The 15,144-nt window shown below is 38.6% G+C and overlaps 2 protein-coding genes across 5 annotated transcripts in view; one reads left to right on the forward strand and one right to left on the reverse strand.

Moving 5' to 3' along the window:
- The first annotated feature begins 18 nt into the window (after window positions 1-18).
- NDE1 (nudE neurodevelopment protein 1) lies at window positions 19-8,265 on the forward strand. Of its 2 annotated transcripts, none has more exons than XM_053471815.1 (9): window positions 19-167; window positions 1,566-1,697; window positions 1,786-1,939; window positions 3,372-3,520; window positions 3,987-4,123; window positions 4,559-4,732; window positions 5,429-5,520; window positions 5,855-6,006; window positions 6,925-8,265. In XM_053471815.1, the coding sequence occupies exons 2-9, from the start codon at window positions 1,612-1,614 to the stop codon at window positions 7,016-7,018; spliced, it is 1,038 nt and encodes a 345-aa protein (XP_053327790.1). In that variant the 5' UTR covers window positions 19-167; window positions 1,566-1,611; the 3' UTR covers window positions 7,019-8,265. The 2 variants fall into 2 exon arrangements, with proteins under 2 accessions (XP_053327790.1, XP_053327791.1); XM_053471816.1 differs by having other exon boundaries at window positions 5,855-5,947; window positions 6,925-7,045.
- A 714-nt stretch (window positions 8,266-8,979) lies between these two features.
- MYH11 (myosin heavy chain 11) overlaps window positions 8,980-15,144 on the reverse strand; it is a 40,825-nt gene continuing 34,660 nt past the window's right edge. For 2 of the 3 annotated variants that reach the window (XM_053471813.1, XM_053471812.1), the window contains 3 exons: window positions 14,619-14,727; window positions 14,261-14,433; window positions 8,980-10,110 (listed from right to left, as the gene is read on the reverse strand). In XM_053471813.1, the coding sequence (XP_053327788.1) occupies window positions 9,969-10,110; window positions 14,261-14,433; window positions 14,619-14,727 (424 nt within the window). In that variant the 3' untranslated portion in view covers window positions 8,980-9,968. Of the gene's footprint in view, window positions 10,111-12,169; window positions 12,203-14,260; window positions 14,434-14,618; window positions 14,728-15,144 lie in introns of all 3 variants that reach the window. The other variant, XM_053471814.1, reaches the window with a different exon arrangement.

Below are 15,144 nucleotides of genomic sequence, written 5' to 3' on the forward strand. Positions count from 1 at the left end.
GTCACATGGAAGAATGTGACGTGACGTGCAAAGACTGGCCAATGGGAGCTCTGGGAAGTTTCAGTTTGAGTCAGTTCTCGGTCCGTTCGGTTGTGGCGGTCAGTTAGTGGTTCATTGGATTGAGGTTGCGCGGCGGGCTGGAGCTCCGTGTGTCAGTGAGGCGCAAGGTAAACAAAAATGTCCTTCCGGATGGTCAGGGCTGCCTCGGAAGGGGGGGTTTAGATAAATTGGCCCCTTTTCACGGGACAAAATGACATTAAGCACCAGAGCCAGCCACATGTTCCTTCTGTATACTTCCAGTCAACAATATGTACACAAGGCTCCTTATATGACTATATTATACATGTATATATCATACATGTATTATCATCTTTTATTTATATGGGGCCAGCCAATTACACAGCGCTTTTTACATACATATAGTCAATGTGTCTGACAGAACTGGAACTGACAGACTAAAATAAACCGGTATATGAGGACAAGAGGGCCCTGCTGGCAGGTTTACTATATATATGTGTGTGTGTATATATATATATATATATATATATATACATAATGCAATTAATGGAAGTAAATAATGAGAACTAGTTTATTTTTCTGTGTAATACTTGTCATGTGGAACTCTATTCTATGAATCCCACCCCCTGTCTTCAGCTACCCCAGTATTGTGTTAATTCGTTTTGGAATATGTGTTTGATAGAGAATGATCGTTTTGTGATAGAGGATGTTATTTCATGTGACTCGGTGGGGTTTTTTTATTTTTTGCAGCTGTCATATTTTGCGTGTGTGTGTATATATGTGTATATATTTGTGTGTATGTATATATATATATATATATATCTTGTGTGTATGTGATGAGTCTTCTCTCTGCCGTGACATTAATACGTGACAACGAAACCATCGCGCTGGAGATTGTATAGTTGTTGATATAAGAGACTGCGTGTGGTAATGCAAACAGCGATCAAACAATCTTCGCTTGTTTCCAGACACCGACAATAGATGGTGTGTCTGGAAACCCCATTCCCTGCATTCCAGAAAAGAAAGAGTCTACCTACAAGCGATCCCTTGAAAAATGAAATGTAATCCACTCTTCTCTGGGCCCGATGCAGCCATGTCTATTTAATTCTAGAGAGGAACTAATCGTTTTTATTTACACTGTCGTGATGCGTATGTTATGTCGCGATGAATGTTTCAATTGTCGACAACGATAAACACACAAAGGCGAGAAGTATTATCAGCTGATAAAGGGAATTCCAATTTGATTCATGATCTGGATTCTCCGGTTTGTAGCTCGTAAAGGCAAAACTGCTGTTAGACTTTGGGGTGGCAGTAAAAATGAGTACTCCTGCTCCCCATGCGCAGGTGATCCTTCTGTAGTGTTTGCTGGGAAGATCAAACAGCGATGGCTTGTGTATTCTGCCAAATAAGCTGTGATGATGAGTAGTTCTGTATAGAAGTTCTTTACAAGGCAATAAAAGTAACTGGCTGCCTATGCGCTATGTGAGTGTATTCTTTGTTGTATGTGTCCTGAATCATGGATGGGTTAATGATTACCGTCTCTGCAGGTTTCTGGGTGCACGTATATACTAGCTGTCCGATGCAAATTCCTCAATGGACGACTTAGAAAAAAATGTTTTTTCTTCTGACAAAGAAGAAATAGAATACTGGCAACGTCTGGCTATGGAATACAGAAAAAGGTAAGTTTGCTCATGTTATTTCTTTGTATTATGTGCTGAGCTCAGATTGTAAATGGGATTTGTTTCCCCCCCCACACACCCGTCACAGTTCGGAGGATGCGCGAGAGTCGCTGCAAGAATTTCAAGAGACCAGTCAGGAGTACGAGGCAGAACTTGAAGCTCAGCTCCAACAAGTGGAGACCAGGAACCGAGACCTTTTCTCTGAAAATAACCGATTGCGTGCGGAGCTAGAGTCCATTAAGGTCAGGAGCTGGGTGCTTTTGTAAAGTGACTGTCCATTTCTGTGTCAGCTTCGCTTGTCCTTCATAGTATGTTTGGTTTCACAAAAAATGGCTGTGATTGGCCTTTGTAGAAGCTTTACTTTGGTTATCACACGACCTTCCTCTCTTTATTACTCAAAGCAAATCAAATAGGAATTTTCTTTGGACATCGCACATCTTTGTGTCAGTAATTTATCCAGCTCAAGTAAGTTAACATCCCTGGGTTTGTCTTGTTGCATGCTATATACTCCAGCAGTCATATTCACGTTATAGCTGAGTGGTCCCTTTACATTGACGTGGTGTGGTGCCCCCACTTGCAAATGCATGGAATTATTCTGCAGAATCTCCTTGTATGCATTTGCCCCCCCCCCACACTGTTTTTGCACAGGAGATGTTTGGCCAAGTATTATATATACGTTTTCTGGACTGCTGACGGTTGGCGGGGATCTGTTGAGACCCCTGTGCCCATGCGTTGAAAGCATCCCGTTTATTTCCATGCCAGTCCTTTTCTGCCACGTATTGGCTGCTTCAAGCAGTGGGAATCCTTGGACCACAGAAGGGTGGAAAGCTGCAGCTTCTCCCTAAAGGAACTACATTTATTCTTAATAAAATTGAGCAATGTGTGTGAAAGTGCTTACAAAGTACTTTCATGTGAATTGTTTAGGGAGCTCCCTAGGTAACTGGAGTGTCCATCCGAGCAAGGGCTATTATAATATATATAATATATATATATATAAGGTACAGATCATTAATTAAAAGAAATAGATGTTGATTGAAGTGTAGTGTGTGAAATGACTATTCGTGATGTTAGAGCGGACAGTGTTGAATGCACTGTGTCTTTATGGGGATACACAGTATTGCTCTTATTCGTTTACTAGTGGAAGTTTTCAGACAGTGGCTTTATTGATGGTAAAAGCAGCCGGGCCTTTGTGTCAGCTGGCAATAGACAATCGCTTGGGAGAACTGTGGTGGTCTCCTCATTATAATCCTCACGAGTGATACGTTTAAAACCATGAGCCGGGTAAATGGACTTACCTAAAGCTCTCATCCCTCTGACGTTGGCTGCCACCAATTTAGCACAAAATAATTTAGACTTTAGTTGGATTTGTAAAGGTGTAGATGGCAGCCTTAATAATTTCACATTCCGTTTTATTCCCTTATTTTAATATCTGTCGCGAGGCAGCGTTAACATACTGCAATAGGTCGATGCAAGCTTTATGTTTCTCAAAGTGTGGAATAGACGACTTTGCAAATGGGGTTGGAACGGAAACACAAACATGTATTTAACCCTTTAGCTTCCAGGGAGAGACGGCTTCCTATTGGGTATCAGAAAAGTTAATAAAACATGGTTTAGTTTTACTTTGTTATTTATAGTTAACCAGTGAAATGCAGGTTTGTGATTTTCTCTCAACAGGAGAAATATGAGAAGCAGCATTCAGCAAATTACATGCAAATGTCCACTCTTGAAGGGGAGCTCACACAAACAAAAGCTTGCCTGGACCAGCTGCAGAAATACATCAGAGAACTGGAGCAAGCCAATGATGACCTGGAAAGAGCTAAGAGGTTAGATACTTTTACAAATCTAGAGATACAATGTGACAGAAGACAAGATCCTTTAATTTAATCTGCTTTTTGTTCTTGTTTTATATTCAGGGTATCCATATGCGTATCTATACATGTTTAAATTCCTTCATTGTATTGACTTCTACCACTTCTCGTAGAAGATGTTCCACTTACTGCCATTCTCAACAGAGTTTTTTTCAAATTACATTACTATTTGCCTAGATTGCAGAAAATGCTTTGAAGATTTCTTCAAAGAAGAGGTCTTATTTAATATCAAATGCATTTGCTGGTAGCTCAACAGATAAGGCTGTGCCCAAAAAGGAAAGATAACCCCTAATAATAGACAGATCTCAAAAGGAAGGCCTCCTACAAAGTAATAAGAACAACAACTCAGCTTAAATCAAACAATTGAAACTTGCCACTTGTACAGTCAGGAGTAAACTGGCTATTATTCTGTCTCACTCAGGGCTACCATAATGTCATTGGAAGATTTCGAGAAGCGCATGAATGAGGCCATAGAGAAGAACGCAATCCTTGAAAGTGAGCTGGATGAGAAGGAAAATCTTCAGGTGTCTGTGCAGAGGTTAAAGGATGAAGCTCGGGGTGAGCGAGAACCCACTGCAAAATAACGTTTAATGATTGCCCAGTCCTATGTGCATGATGTCACTTAGTAGTACATGAGTTCTGCATGGTGCTCTGTGTGTAAGTATGTGCTTGTATACAGCGGTGAGTTTAGGTTGAGGTGACCTGGGCCTGATACAGAGCTGAAACGCAGCCTGTCTCGAGGACGTATCTCCATGGCGGTCATTCTCTTCTCTGTGCGCTGTGATTTGGCATCGTATCTTGGCACTCTACCCCAGGAGAAACCCAGCGCTAAGTGCAGAATACTGCGGAGGCTCGGCCAGCCAAGCATAAACCAAGAAAAGTGGATGAGTTTGGATTAGATCAGCTATATTCTCTGTAACCTCCCCGTTGAGTAGTTGCAGTTTCCTCAGTTCTATGTTGCTAATCTCTACGTTTTTGTGTTGGTAATTCTAGATTTGAGGCAGGAGCTGGCAGTGCAGGAGAAGCAAGAAAAACCCAAATCCAGTGTATGCGGCAGCCCTAATTCGAGTAGAATTGATAGTACAGTCCAAACATCAGCGCCATCAACACCTTTGGCTCACAGAGGAACTCTTTCTAGTCTGGGATCACCTATGACATGCAGATCGAGTAAGTGTAACTCCTTGTTTTTTGTTAAATTAACTTGATCTCATCAATTGCCGACTTTCAAACTTCAATTATTGTATTTTCTTCCAAACGTATTAATTATCCTTCTGACATTTAAAAGGGAGGGTTTATTCATTACTGTTTCATTTCATTTGTTTATTTTTAACTTTATAAATCAAGTTATATTTTATTATCATTTACAGTATATCTGGATTTTGCGCTTTGAACCCTTTCTTTCCTCCTTGGTTTTGGCATCTAGTTGAACAGGTTATACCTCATTCATTATTGTGTTTATTATCTAGCACTTTTTAAGATGTATCTAATTGTAAGATGTTGGCTGTGGTACCCATATTGCTTGAGGTAATCCTAGTTTTGTTTATATATTTTTTTTCTCCAACTATTTTTTTTAATTAATATATATGTATATATTTAATTTACTGTTACCATGTTTGGAGTGAACTTTGTTGTTGTTATTATTATTATACAGTGTTAGGTCTGTCTCAGTTTTATTTACTGAATTCAAATTATATGCAACGAGAGGTTGCTTCTACCGATTTGAGGTCCTCTACATAAGTCAAAGAAGGAGCCGGGTCACCTTTAAGCACTTGTGGGCAGGTTGTTTCTTCTTATTATTTCCATAGTCTTGTTTCATTAATATCTTACCTGTGCTGATCTATTTTCGCGGGGCTTTTCTTCTAGGTTTTGATGCTGGGTACAGTGGCACACCACTTACACCGTCTGCACGGATATCTGCACTAAACATAGTGGGGGATCTTCTAAGAAAAGTGGGGGTAAGTAGGGATACTTTGTAAATTCATCAAGGGAGGTACAGTCCCAGTCACCTTGTTCACGTACAGCTTGAATTTCTATACCATTTACATTAACTGCAAATTTAAGATGTTTGCAATGCTCTTGACATTATTATGGAATGCAAGTGTGTAAATGTAGATTAATTCTAGATGTTTTGTACATAATGGACAGATAAAACTGTGCACACTACCTAAATCTGCCGACACATTTGTTGATCTGTCCATCAGCATGAAAAGGGGACACTTAGAGATGTGTATGATGAACAAGAAAGACCTTTTTGACCTTTGAGTGATAATTTACACATCTCCCTCCTAGGCCTTGGAGTCTAAGCTGGCATCGTGCAGGAACTTTGTATACGAGCAGTCCCCCAACAGACCGACCGCACCATTATCAGCTCGTGTAAACAAGGCGACAGAATGCAGCGAGAACAGAATGAGCATGCCTGCTGTATCTTCAGGGGAGAAAGGGTACGTTTTACACGCAACCTGCTTGGTAATAAACACTGTTTTTCATGTTTATCATTGTTGCCTTGTTTGTCTTTTACTGAGTGGTCCGTGTTCGATTAGATCTTTGTGGGCTAAAGCCCACATTCTGATTCTGCATTGATCATCAAAAGAGGATGCATGTGAAATAAAATACCCTCCAAACCACACAAGTGTCTGCGCACCTAAATAATAAGTGAGTAAATTATATGTGCAACACAAAAATAATATGTACAATATAATATGTTTTTGTGTTGCACATATAATTTACTCACTTATTATTTGGGTGCGCAGACACTTGTGTGGTTTTGATTGTATTTAATTTGGAACATTTTGGGGAGTTTGTTCCTGTGTTTTTGCAGCACCACTTCACCAGAAGGTGTAATACTTATATTTAATTAGAATATTGCGCTTCACTTTTTTGTATTTTGAGAAATAAAATACCCCCCCCATCCTTGCGTCTTCCATATATGCATGGTCCCACTGGCTATCTTTGTCCACATCTATAAGGGGATTTAACATAGCAGCTTTAGCATGTTTTTTTGTATTTTAGATGGCAGATCATCTCATTGCTTGGATGGGAGGTCATGGTTAGGAAAATATGCTCATAATAAATGTTCCTTGTGTATGCTTTTTTAAGTGAACTTAAAAAAATTATAGTTTTTGGAAGTGCCATTTAAACATGAAAGTTAACGGCAAATGCTATTAATACATAACAGTGAAAGCCAGGGCCATCCGAACTACACGTCCCATCATTCTTGGTTTGCCACCTGCATCACCCTTGATAGTTACTGGAGAGAGTGGAAAAGAAACACAACATGTAATAAAATAATAAACATTTGCAACGAGCAATTGTTAGTGTGTTTTGGAAGAAATACCAATATTTTTGTGTCTTTTTTCCAGATTAGTTAAACGTTTGGAGTTCGGATCATTGCCCCCAAGTGTGCCGGTACAGGGTATGCACTCGCCTCAAGGTGTAGTCAAGATGATACTTTAGCAACTTCAGACTTCGGGACTCTAAACTTGCTTTTAACTGCTTTTTAACACCAACACTAGTCAAGAACATGGACATATTACAAAGAAATAGAAGGAGGTTTGCTTTTGCTAACAAGGTTTTTTGGGGGGGGGAGGGTAAGTGCTCATTTCGCTCATCACACAAGGTTTTAAAGGGCTCCTGTTATTGTGTTTAAAACCTGCTGTGGCTTTCAAAATGTTTTATGTTACAAATGCGGTGATTGAGTATTTTAACTACAACGCGATTAATGATTGTGATTCCACAAGAATATGTTCGTCCACATTTGAAATAGATATGTGGATTCAAATTACGGAGTATATGAGATACAGTGACGTTTCTGGGTTTTAAGGTCCGCCCTGAATGATCTTATGGAAGTTTGGGGTTGATGTTAAGTAGAATGCTGGCTTTTTTCAGAATTGTGAATAGTACATTGCTGTGAATTACTTGAATTTAAGAAACAAGACAACATCTGTACCTCCAGTAAGTGGTGTTCTAACCACTTTTGGTTCAATTGAAGGTCCAGGGGTGAGTAAAATACCATTTTATTCTTGGTATTAATACCTAGCTACATTCATTTGTTGTTGTTGGTGTCACTGTTAATTGCTTTGAATTTCTTTCCTGTAACAGTGGGAGTTTAATTTCAAACAAAAGCAAATTATAATGTGCACAGCAAGGGCAGCACCTCTTATTTTACTGTTGCTTTAATAGCATCTAAATATAGAGTTTTGTTTTGGTATGACACCATTTTTCACTGTCCCAATGATGCATAGGTGTGTATGTGTGTGTGTATGAGTATCTATGTATGTGTGGATGTATGTATGTGTGTTTATATAAATATGTCAAAATTCTTTTAATTTGGAAGAAGGAGTACTTAAATGCTACTGGTCATTACTTGGTACTTAAGTTGGAGAAACATGAATCTCAACAATACTGATAACTGTTTCATCTAGTTTACCTGATTCTTTTATCCATTGACAAATAGTTACGATGTAATTGCAGCAAAACCAAACAATGACACTTTTTCTTTCCGTCGATTTCAAGAAGTCTTGGGTCTTTCTTTTCAATAGTCTCTTTTCTTTTGGGATTTAATTATTTTACAAATGTTGTTTAATATACGTTGTGAATACAAAATCTGCTTAATCCACTAAATGGTAGAATTCTATTTCTCTACTGGTTGTTGTAATTTATAATTTCTAACAATAAAATGTGTCTAATTTCTAACAATAAAATGTGTCTATGCTCACGCAGTGTGCAGCTGTACGTGTCATGTCATGATGGGAATAAGGGGGATTCATTTGGGAAGGGGTTTGGGGTGGATCATTTTAATGACAGAGACATGTACAGTTTATTAGTTTTATCTAAATACATGTGTATTTATGTGGAGTGCATACACATTGTATGAAGTGCTTTCCATCAGAATTAAGCTTTCACTGATTAGTAAATCCTCTCAGTCCAATGAGCTATGAATTCAGAAGGCAGCTCAACTGTCTTGAAGCAACAAAGATAGGTTCAATGTACTGTCTGACAAAAGTACTCTGCAGGTACTTTGAAGCTGCAGCTCCAGAGCTGCAGACGAGCTCCTTCTCTGTGGTCTGACATTTCATGCCTCTCATTGGCCACTTGGCCACAATCAAGTGCTTTCCATTCATACCGTTGTCATTAGACCCCCGACCAGGAGCATTTGCAGAGCCCGAATTAGAGATGACTGCCGGCTAGTATATCCCATCTCTTGCACTGCTAGTATCTGGTGAGTAGGGAAAATGGCATATAGGGGATTCCGCAGATCCCCCTGAATGCATTTCCAGCGGGGACCACACAGAAATTTAAAGGGACCACTAAGATATAATATGTAGTAAAGTGCACTTGTTGGCTGGATTGTCCCGTTAATATAGTTTCTGTTAAAGTACATTGTGAATAAAAAAAAATCTACATAATCCAGTAAATGGTAGAATTATATTAGTTTATTGGTAATTGTAAATTATAACTTCTAACAATAAAATGTATTTTTAAAGCTTTCAGGGTCAAAAGAATGCAAAAGTTTTCATCTCACAAATAAAACAAATCTATATTTCTTCTACTCAATTGAATTTGCCTTATAAACAACACGGGTAAGTTGCGATTAAATTATACTTTATTAAAGAAGCCAATTTTTTTTTTTTATTCATTACATATGGGTTAGTAACAACTGGTTTGTTCAAGATTCCACAACTTCTAAACCAGAGGAAATCTTCAAATATCGGCTTTCATCATACCCTTAGAAAACGTGTAGCTGAGACAGAGGGCCAATATTATAAAACTACTCGTGCTTTATCAATTTCTTAGTGACGGTGGCTTCAGCACAATCAGGGTGCAGTAGTAAACTGTGGAATACATTGGCTTTATTAACAAATATAATTAATACCGGTGATCAGAAAGGCACTTTGTGTATCAGGTTAAAAAAAAAAAAAAAATCTTCAGTGACTTTAGGAAAAACAAAAAATCAAGAAATGGTGATGGCACACGGGGAGAGCGGCTTTAATTTATTGGAGCGTAAGCCGGAAGGGGAGGAGAACGCTTTTTCCCAAATCATGAAAGTATTATGAAATAACACAGACGGTCCGTGTGCTGCGTGTACGTTATCACCGTTATGTTTCAGCCTTATTAATTTTGTGATGAGAATACTGATTTATCAAGGCCCATTGTGAAATGCGTCGGACGGCCTCTGCATTAAATAGGTCTGTGAGCTTTCTTTTGACAATCTTTTGTGTTCTGTGTCTTGGACGGTTGCTGTTGCTGTTGGGGCCACTGGGATGCAGGTGCATTGTAAACTATTCCCTTCTTTACCAGAATAGCTTGCAACACTTTGTTACAGGCTTCTCTGGAACGGAAGAGGATAATCTAATTTCTACAAGTGAAAAAGTCCAAAGGTAGGTGATGTGACAAGAAGTAGAAACTAATCGCTAGCTTTTGTTCCGTTGTAATCTGAGTCCCGTGTTTCGGCGTCCTCTTCCGACCCATCTGCTGCGTTATCCACGGCTCTTCTTCCCCCGGCAGATCGTCGGGCAGTTGGAAAAGATGATGGTTCGTTCCCCCGTCTAGAGAAGGATAAACAATAATTTGAATGCATACGCAGGGCAGTGTATTAAGGTGTTAGTCAATACAGGGCCCGGAGGTTTTAGGAAAATGTTGGATTTTGACCCGGTGAGTTTTAATTATAATTTTTAAAGGTGCCAGGCTATCGGTTTCAGAGTGATTGTTTCACTGATAAGCTATAACATATACTGACTGAGTGTAGGGGAGTCACAGTGTGAAGATCTATATCTGCTTACACATTAAATACACAGTAATACGCGTGAACACTGGTAAATGTATCCTGTAAGAAAGGCATATTTAAAACAAGACCAAGGACCGATTAAGATTTGAGTCTTTACAGCAGAAATAATGGGAAGGCCAAATGCTTATCTGCCTTGAAATTCTGTTTGTATTGCAGTGGAGTTAAATCATTTCATTGGCATTGGATATAGAGATACGGTAGTGCTTATCAGTGTTTACTGTAAAACAATCGTTTTTATTGCCTGACAATGGGTCCTTTTAAATACTTGTTGCACTAACAGTAATACATAGAAAGATAAAAAGTCATGGAATTGTAATCCTAGAATGAAGGAAAAGGCACAGACGTGGATTAGTGTTGAGCAAATGCTTTCAGACTGACGGTGGATTATACCTCATTCTGAAATCATAGGATTACCTCTTGAAGGTACCGTATACCGCATGCTGTTCTTACACATAGTACTGGCGTTACTGAGTAGACCATGCAAAGATGTTTCCGATGCAGTTAATAAAATGCAATGTTATTCCCCTCATAACGGTAGAACCTTCTAGAGTCACGTGAATCTGGGCTATTTGACTATTAACTGTAAGATTGCAATACATTGTATCATATGAAGATATGCTATAACAGTCTCTGCTTTTCTTGAGAGGCTTTCCACTAGATGTTAGGACATTGCTTTCATTTAGCAACAAGAGCATTAGTGAAGTTGAGCAGTGATGTTGAGGATTAGGCCTGGCTCACAGTTGCGGTCGCCCCAATCTCACACAAACCTTCTCTACATGGTCCTCACGTAGTGCGTGTAGACACGGTCATACTGAAGTAGGAAAGGGCTCTCTTCACTGCTGCCTCCAAGTTGGAAGAACAGAATTGTCTAAATATCATCACATGCTGTAGTCTTTAGATATAGTCTAAACCATGAAAACACAGCCTCAGATGATTAGTCCTCTCTTGAACTTTACAGCGGTCCTTATGCAGTCAGGCAGGGAGAGATTTATTGACCTTCGCCAAACCAAAACTTGTGCGTTGGGCTACCAGATGCCCAACACGTTTCTGCTCTTCCAGAGTCCAACTATGTGGTGCTTTACAAAATGCCACCTGACTCTTGGCATAGTGCAGGGGGATCTTGGGCTTATCTGTGACTTCTTGGCAGTGTAATCACATTTCACAGAGCTCTGAATTTAAAGTTCTTACAATAAGTTTGCTTCCAGAGGCAGTCGGTTTCCACTTTGTGATAACAGCACTCGGCTAGGGTAGCTCTCTAAGGTCTACAATTTGGCAAGCTGAGTTGACTGCCATATTGAAAGTCACCGAGCTCTGCACCATGGGATATTTGCTAATATTTGTCTGCCTATTTATTCTTAAACAGTTCTCCGTCCCTAAACGATGTCATAGTTACATGCACATTTTCATGCGTATTATTATGACGGAACAGTTGTTATGTAAGGTCAAGTTAGTTAAGTGTTTTCTGTTTGATGTATTTGGGAAGGTGGAGAATGTTAGTTTAATATTTTCTTTGGTAGTTTTTTTTATTATTATTAATACACGATGCCCAAGCCTTCAGATTTTGCAGGAAATGTGTGAATTTAAAGAAGCATTGCATGTTTATGAACTTTGAATGTATCTTTTTTTTGTTGCATAATTTGGAAAATCCAATAGTAGACGTTCTACTTTACATCGGACTCGCAAATTACAACTATTCTAAAGAACTACAGAGCATGAGCCAAATAGAACGTAACGCATACAATGCTGCTTTAACAAGGTAGAGGGAGAAAATGGATATATTTAGGAGAACAGGGTAGCTGCAAAATTGAAGGCATTGGTACCTGCTTAGTCACTGCGATGTATCCTGTGTCCCTCTGAAACAAAAAGATTCTGCAGCTGTTATACTTTACTCACAATAATACGATAACCTCATACCAACCTAGCAGATATCATAAACCTCACTGAAGGAAGTCTGGGCAAATGTGAATTCAGTTATGATTGTCTTCTGATATGGCCAATCTGTTGCCAAAGTGTCCGGTGTACCGTTGGTCCAAGAGACAACAAATGCACATATGCGGACAAGTCAACGACAGATTGGTTCCCAAAAAATAGACATGGATGTTTCACAAACCAGGCTCAGGCCTTTAAAGGTGGCAGCATGGACAGCAATATGTAACATATATTTATATGTATAAGTCTGGCTGACACAATAACAAGTGGGTGGAAATTTGGTGGTTTCTATCCCCTGACATTATGCTGGCAGAAACTCAGAAATTCACCCATTCGAAGAGTGCCCCCCCTTCCCCGTTCATTTTTAGCCATTTTTATCACAAACTAATATTCACTATGTATTTCTGATCAGTTTGAGTTCTCCTGATTGGGATCAAGTATCTGTAGGACTGTCGCAGCATGTCGCTGCTGGTCTTATTGCGGTGCTGTCTACCTACCCCTTTTTTATTCCATATATATATATAATATGTATATATAGCACTGCAACGAATCATTGCCCAATGCAGAGATCAGCTGTTTACACGTCAAGAATGCAACGGCATTACTCCATTTACACAAAACATGAATGTCCTCTCTAGCACGTTAAGCAAATAAATGTTTGCAGACTATATTATTTCCACTAAATGTTTAAAAAAGGTTCACGTAAAATCAAAATAGAAAGAAGCAACAGCCTGTCGGTGCCTTGTTTTGCGTCACATGACAATGAAGCATTCCCTAAACAATATGAGTAAGGGAAAACTTTACGTAATTAAGGAATTATTCTTGGGAAGGGCTTGAGCATTCAGTACAGCAAAAGATATCCTCCATATATTTAATAAACTATAAAATTTAGCAGACCATGTAGAACCTCTCCTTAAGTGGTGTTAATAATTTCATTGTCGGCAAAAGAAGCTGCAGCCAGTTTGGGTTTATTTAATAATTATCGGGGCTTGAGAGTCTACAACTAGATTAGTTCTTATTGTGGTATTTAAAAAAAAAAAAATAGTCCAGCATAAGGTCAAGAAACATTTTAAAGCTAAGCTTGACCTGAAGGTCTTTCAAAAAGAGGTCCAGAAAAAAAGGGGAAAAAAATCTTATCTATTACATAACAATCTTTTATATGATTTCTTTTGACATAAATCCTTCATTTGCACTCACACTGAATAACATTTACCATACAAGGGAAAGAATTATAAAACGTTGGCTAGAGATTTGGCAGAGGTTTCTGGCACGTACAAATCCCGAGTGTGTTTTAATAAGGGATTTTAAGTGGTGAAACTGGGGAACAATAAACAGAAATGTCCTTAAATGCCTTGTTGCAGCTATTGCTTGAAAAGTCTAATTTAGGGGATTTTTCTTTATTTCTGTTCCCACGGCCAAGTCATTTATTTATTCTTTTTTTATTTTGCAAATCGGGTGAATGACCGAACTTGCGATAATTCATATTTTCACTTCCTGTTAAAATAAACTTTTCCTGAAAAGATTTCACTCCTGCTGTTCTAGATATTAATTTTCTTAAATTTGGACATTTACCTAGCACCCTCCCATACTTCATGTTTTCCGCACAAGAGGAGGAGGCCAGTTCCTTGCTAGCGAGTTTTATTTTTCAGTTAAGGAAAGGGCAAATGTGCTGCAAAAATAGAATATATATATATATATATATATATATATATATATATTTTTATATGTTGCATATCTGCTTTAAAATTTTTTAACATAAAATCCATGAGGTTTAAAGGTTGTACCGTGCTATAGATAATCATTTGTTAGCCCCAATGTAGGACCAAGTTCCCCATAAGGGTAACTAGATACTTATGTTCAGTGCCACTACGAGACCACTCACAGCTATTTAAGCATGCAGCCCCAAACCCCTGTATTGTGTGTATATAATCATTCATACTGTGTTAAGAATTTGTATTTCATACTAAATTCGATCATCCCACCTGAGTTTGCTCTTTAGTGCACCGAGTTCTCTGGTCAGTGCATCATTACTCTCAGTAGCCTCATCCAGCTCTCGCTGAAGTTTCCTGCGGGAGGCGTTGATGCGCTGAGATTCCTCTTCTGCCTCCTCCAGCTGTCTTTTCAGTTGCTTCTGCCTTGCGTTTCCTTTCTCGGCCTAAAGATGTTAGATAGGAAAACGTGGTCAGGATTACACTTGATGAAAACACACGTTACTTTATGTTCTGCTTACGTAGATAGAACATAGACCTCAATACTACAAGTTTCTTTTCAGAATGATAATAATAGTGATGTACCAAAGTGTATATAAAATCCTCAAACCACATTACTACAGCAGTTTACCTGATCTTTGTATTGTTCTGCCTGCTTCCTTTCATCTTCCACTTGCAATAGGGCTTCCTTAAGTTTTTTGTCCTTTTGACGCAGTGTTTTAAGTGATGATTGCTTGTCTCTGTTAAAAAAAACAAAAAAAAAAATAAACACAGAGAAACGTTTCATTTGATGTACAACAAGAATTACTAAACATATTTTCTGGCAAATATCAACAAGGTTTGAACGCATCCCACGCTCCCTTCGGTGTTAAGATTACAATCTCAGTGAAGCAGCAAATCCGTTCCACTAACTCCCAAAGTATGACTTCCAATAGTGAATACGGTAGATATTTATACTCTTCTGCTATCCATGTATGTACTTGGAATGATTAAAGGTTTGTGACATTAGCAAGTTATTAACAAATAACTATATTAACAACAAATAATTACTATAATGGTGGCTATTAACCCCAATTGTAGTCAAACTTACAAGGACAGCAAACCTTCTCTTTTTTTCTTATACGTTAAAAGTATTTTAATACATTCTATGCATTTTG

The sequence above is a fragment of the Spea bombifrons genome, chromosome 7 (genome assembly GCF_027358695.1).
Source record: "Spea bombifrons isolate aSpeBom1 chromosome 7, aSpeBom1.2.pri, whole genome shotgun sequence".
NCBI classification, from domain to species: domain Eukaryota; kingdom Metazoa; phylum Chordata; class Amphibia; order Anura; family Pelobatidae; genus Spea; species Spea bombifrons.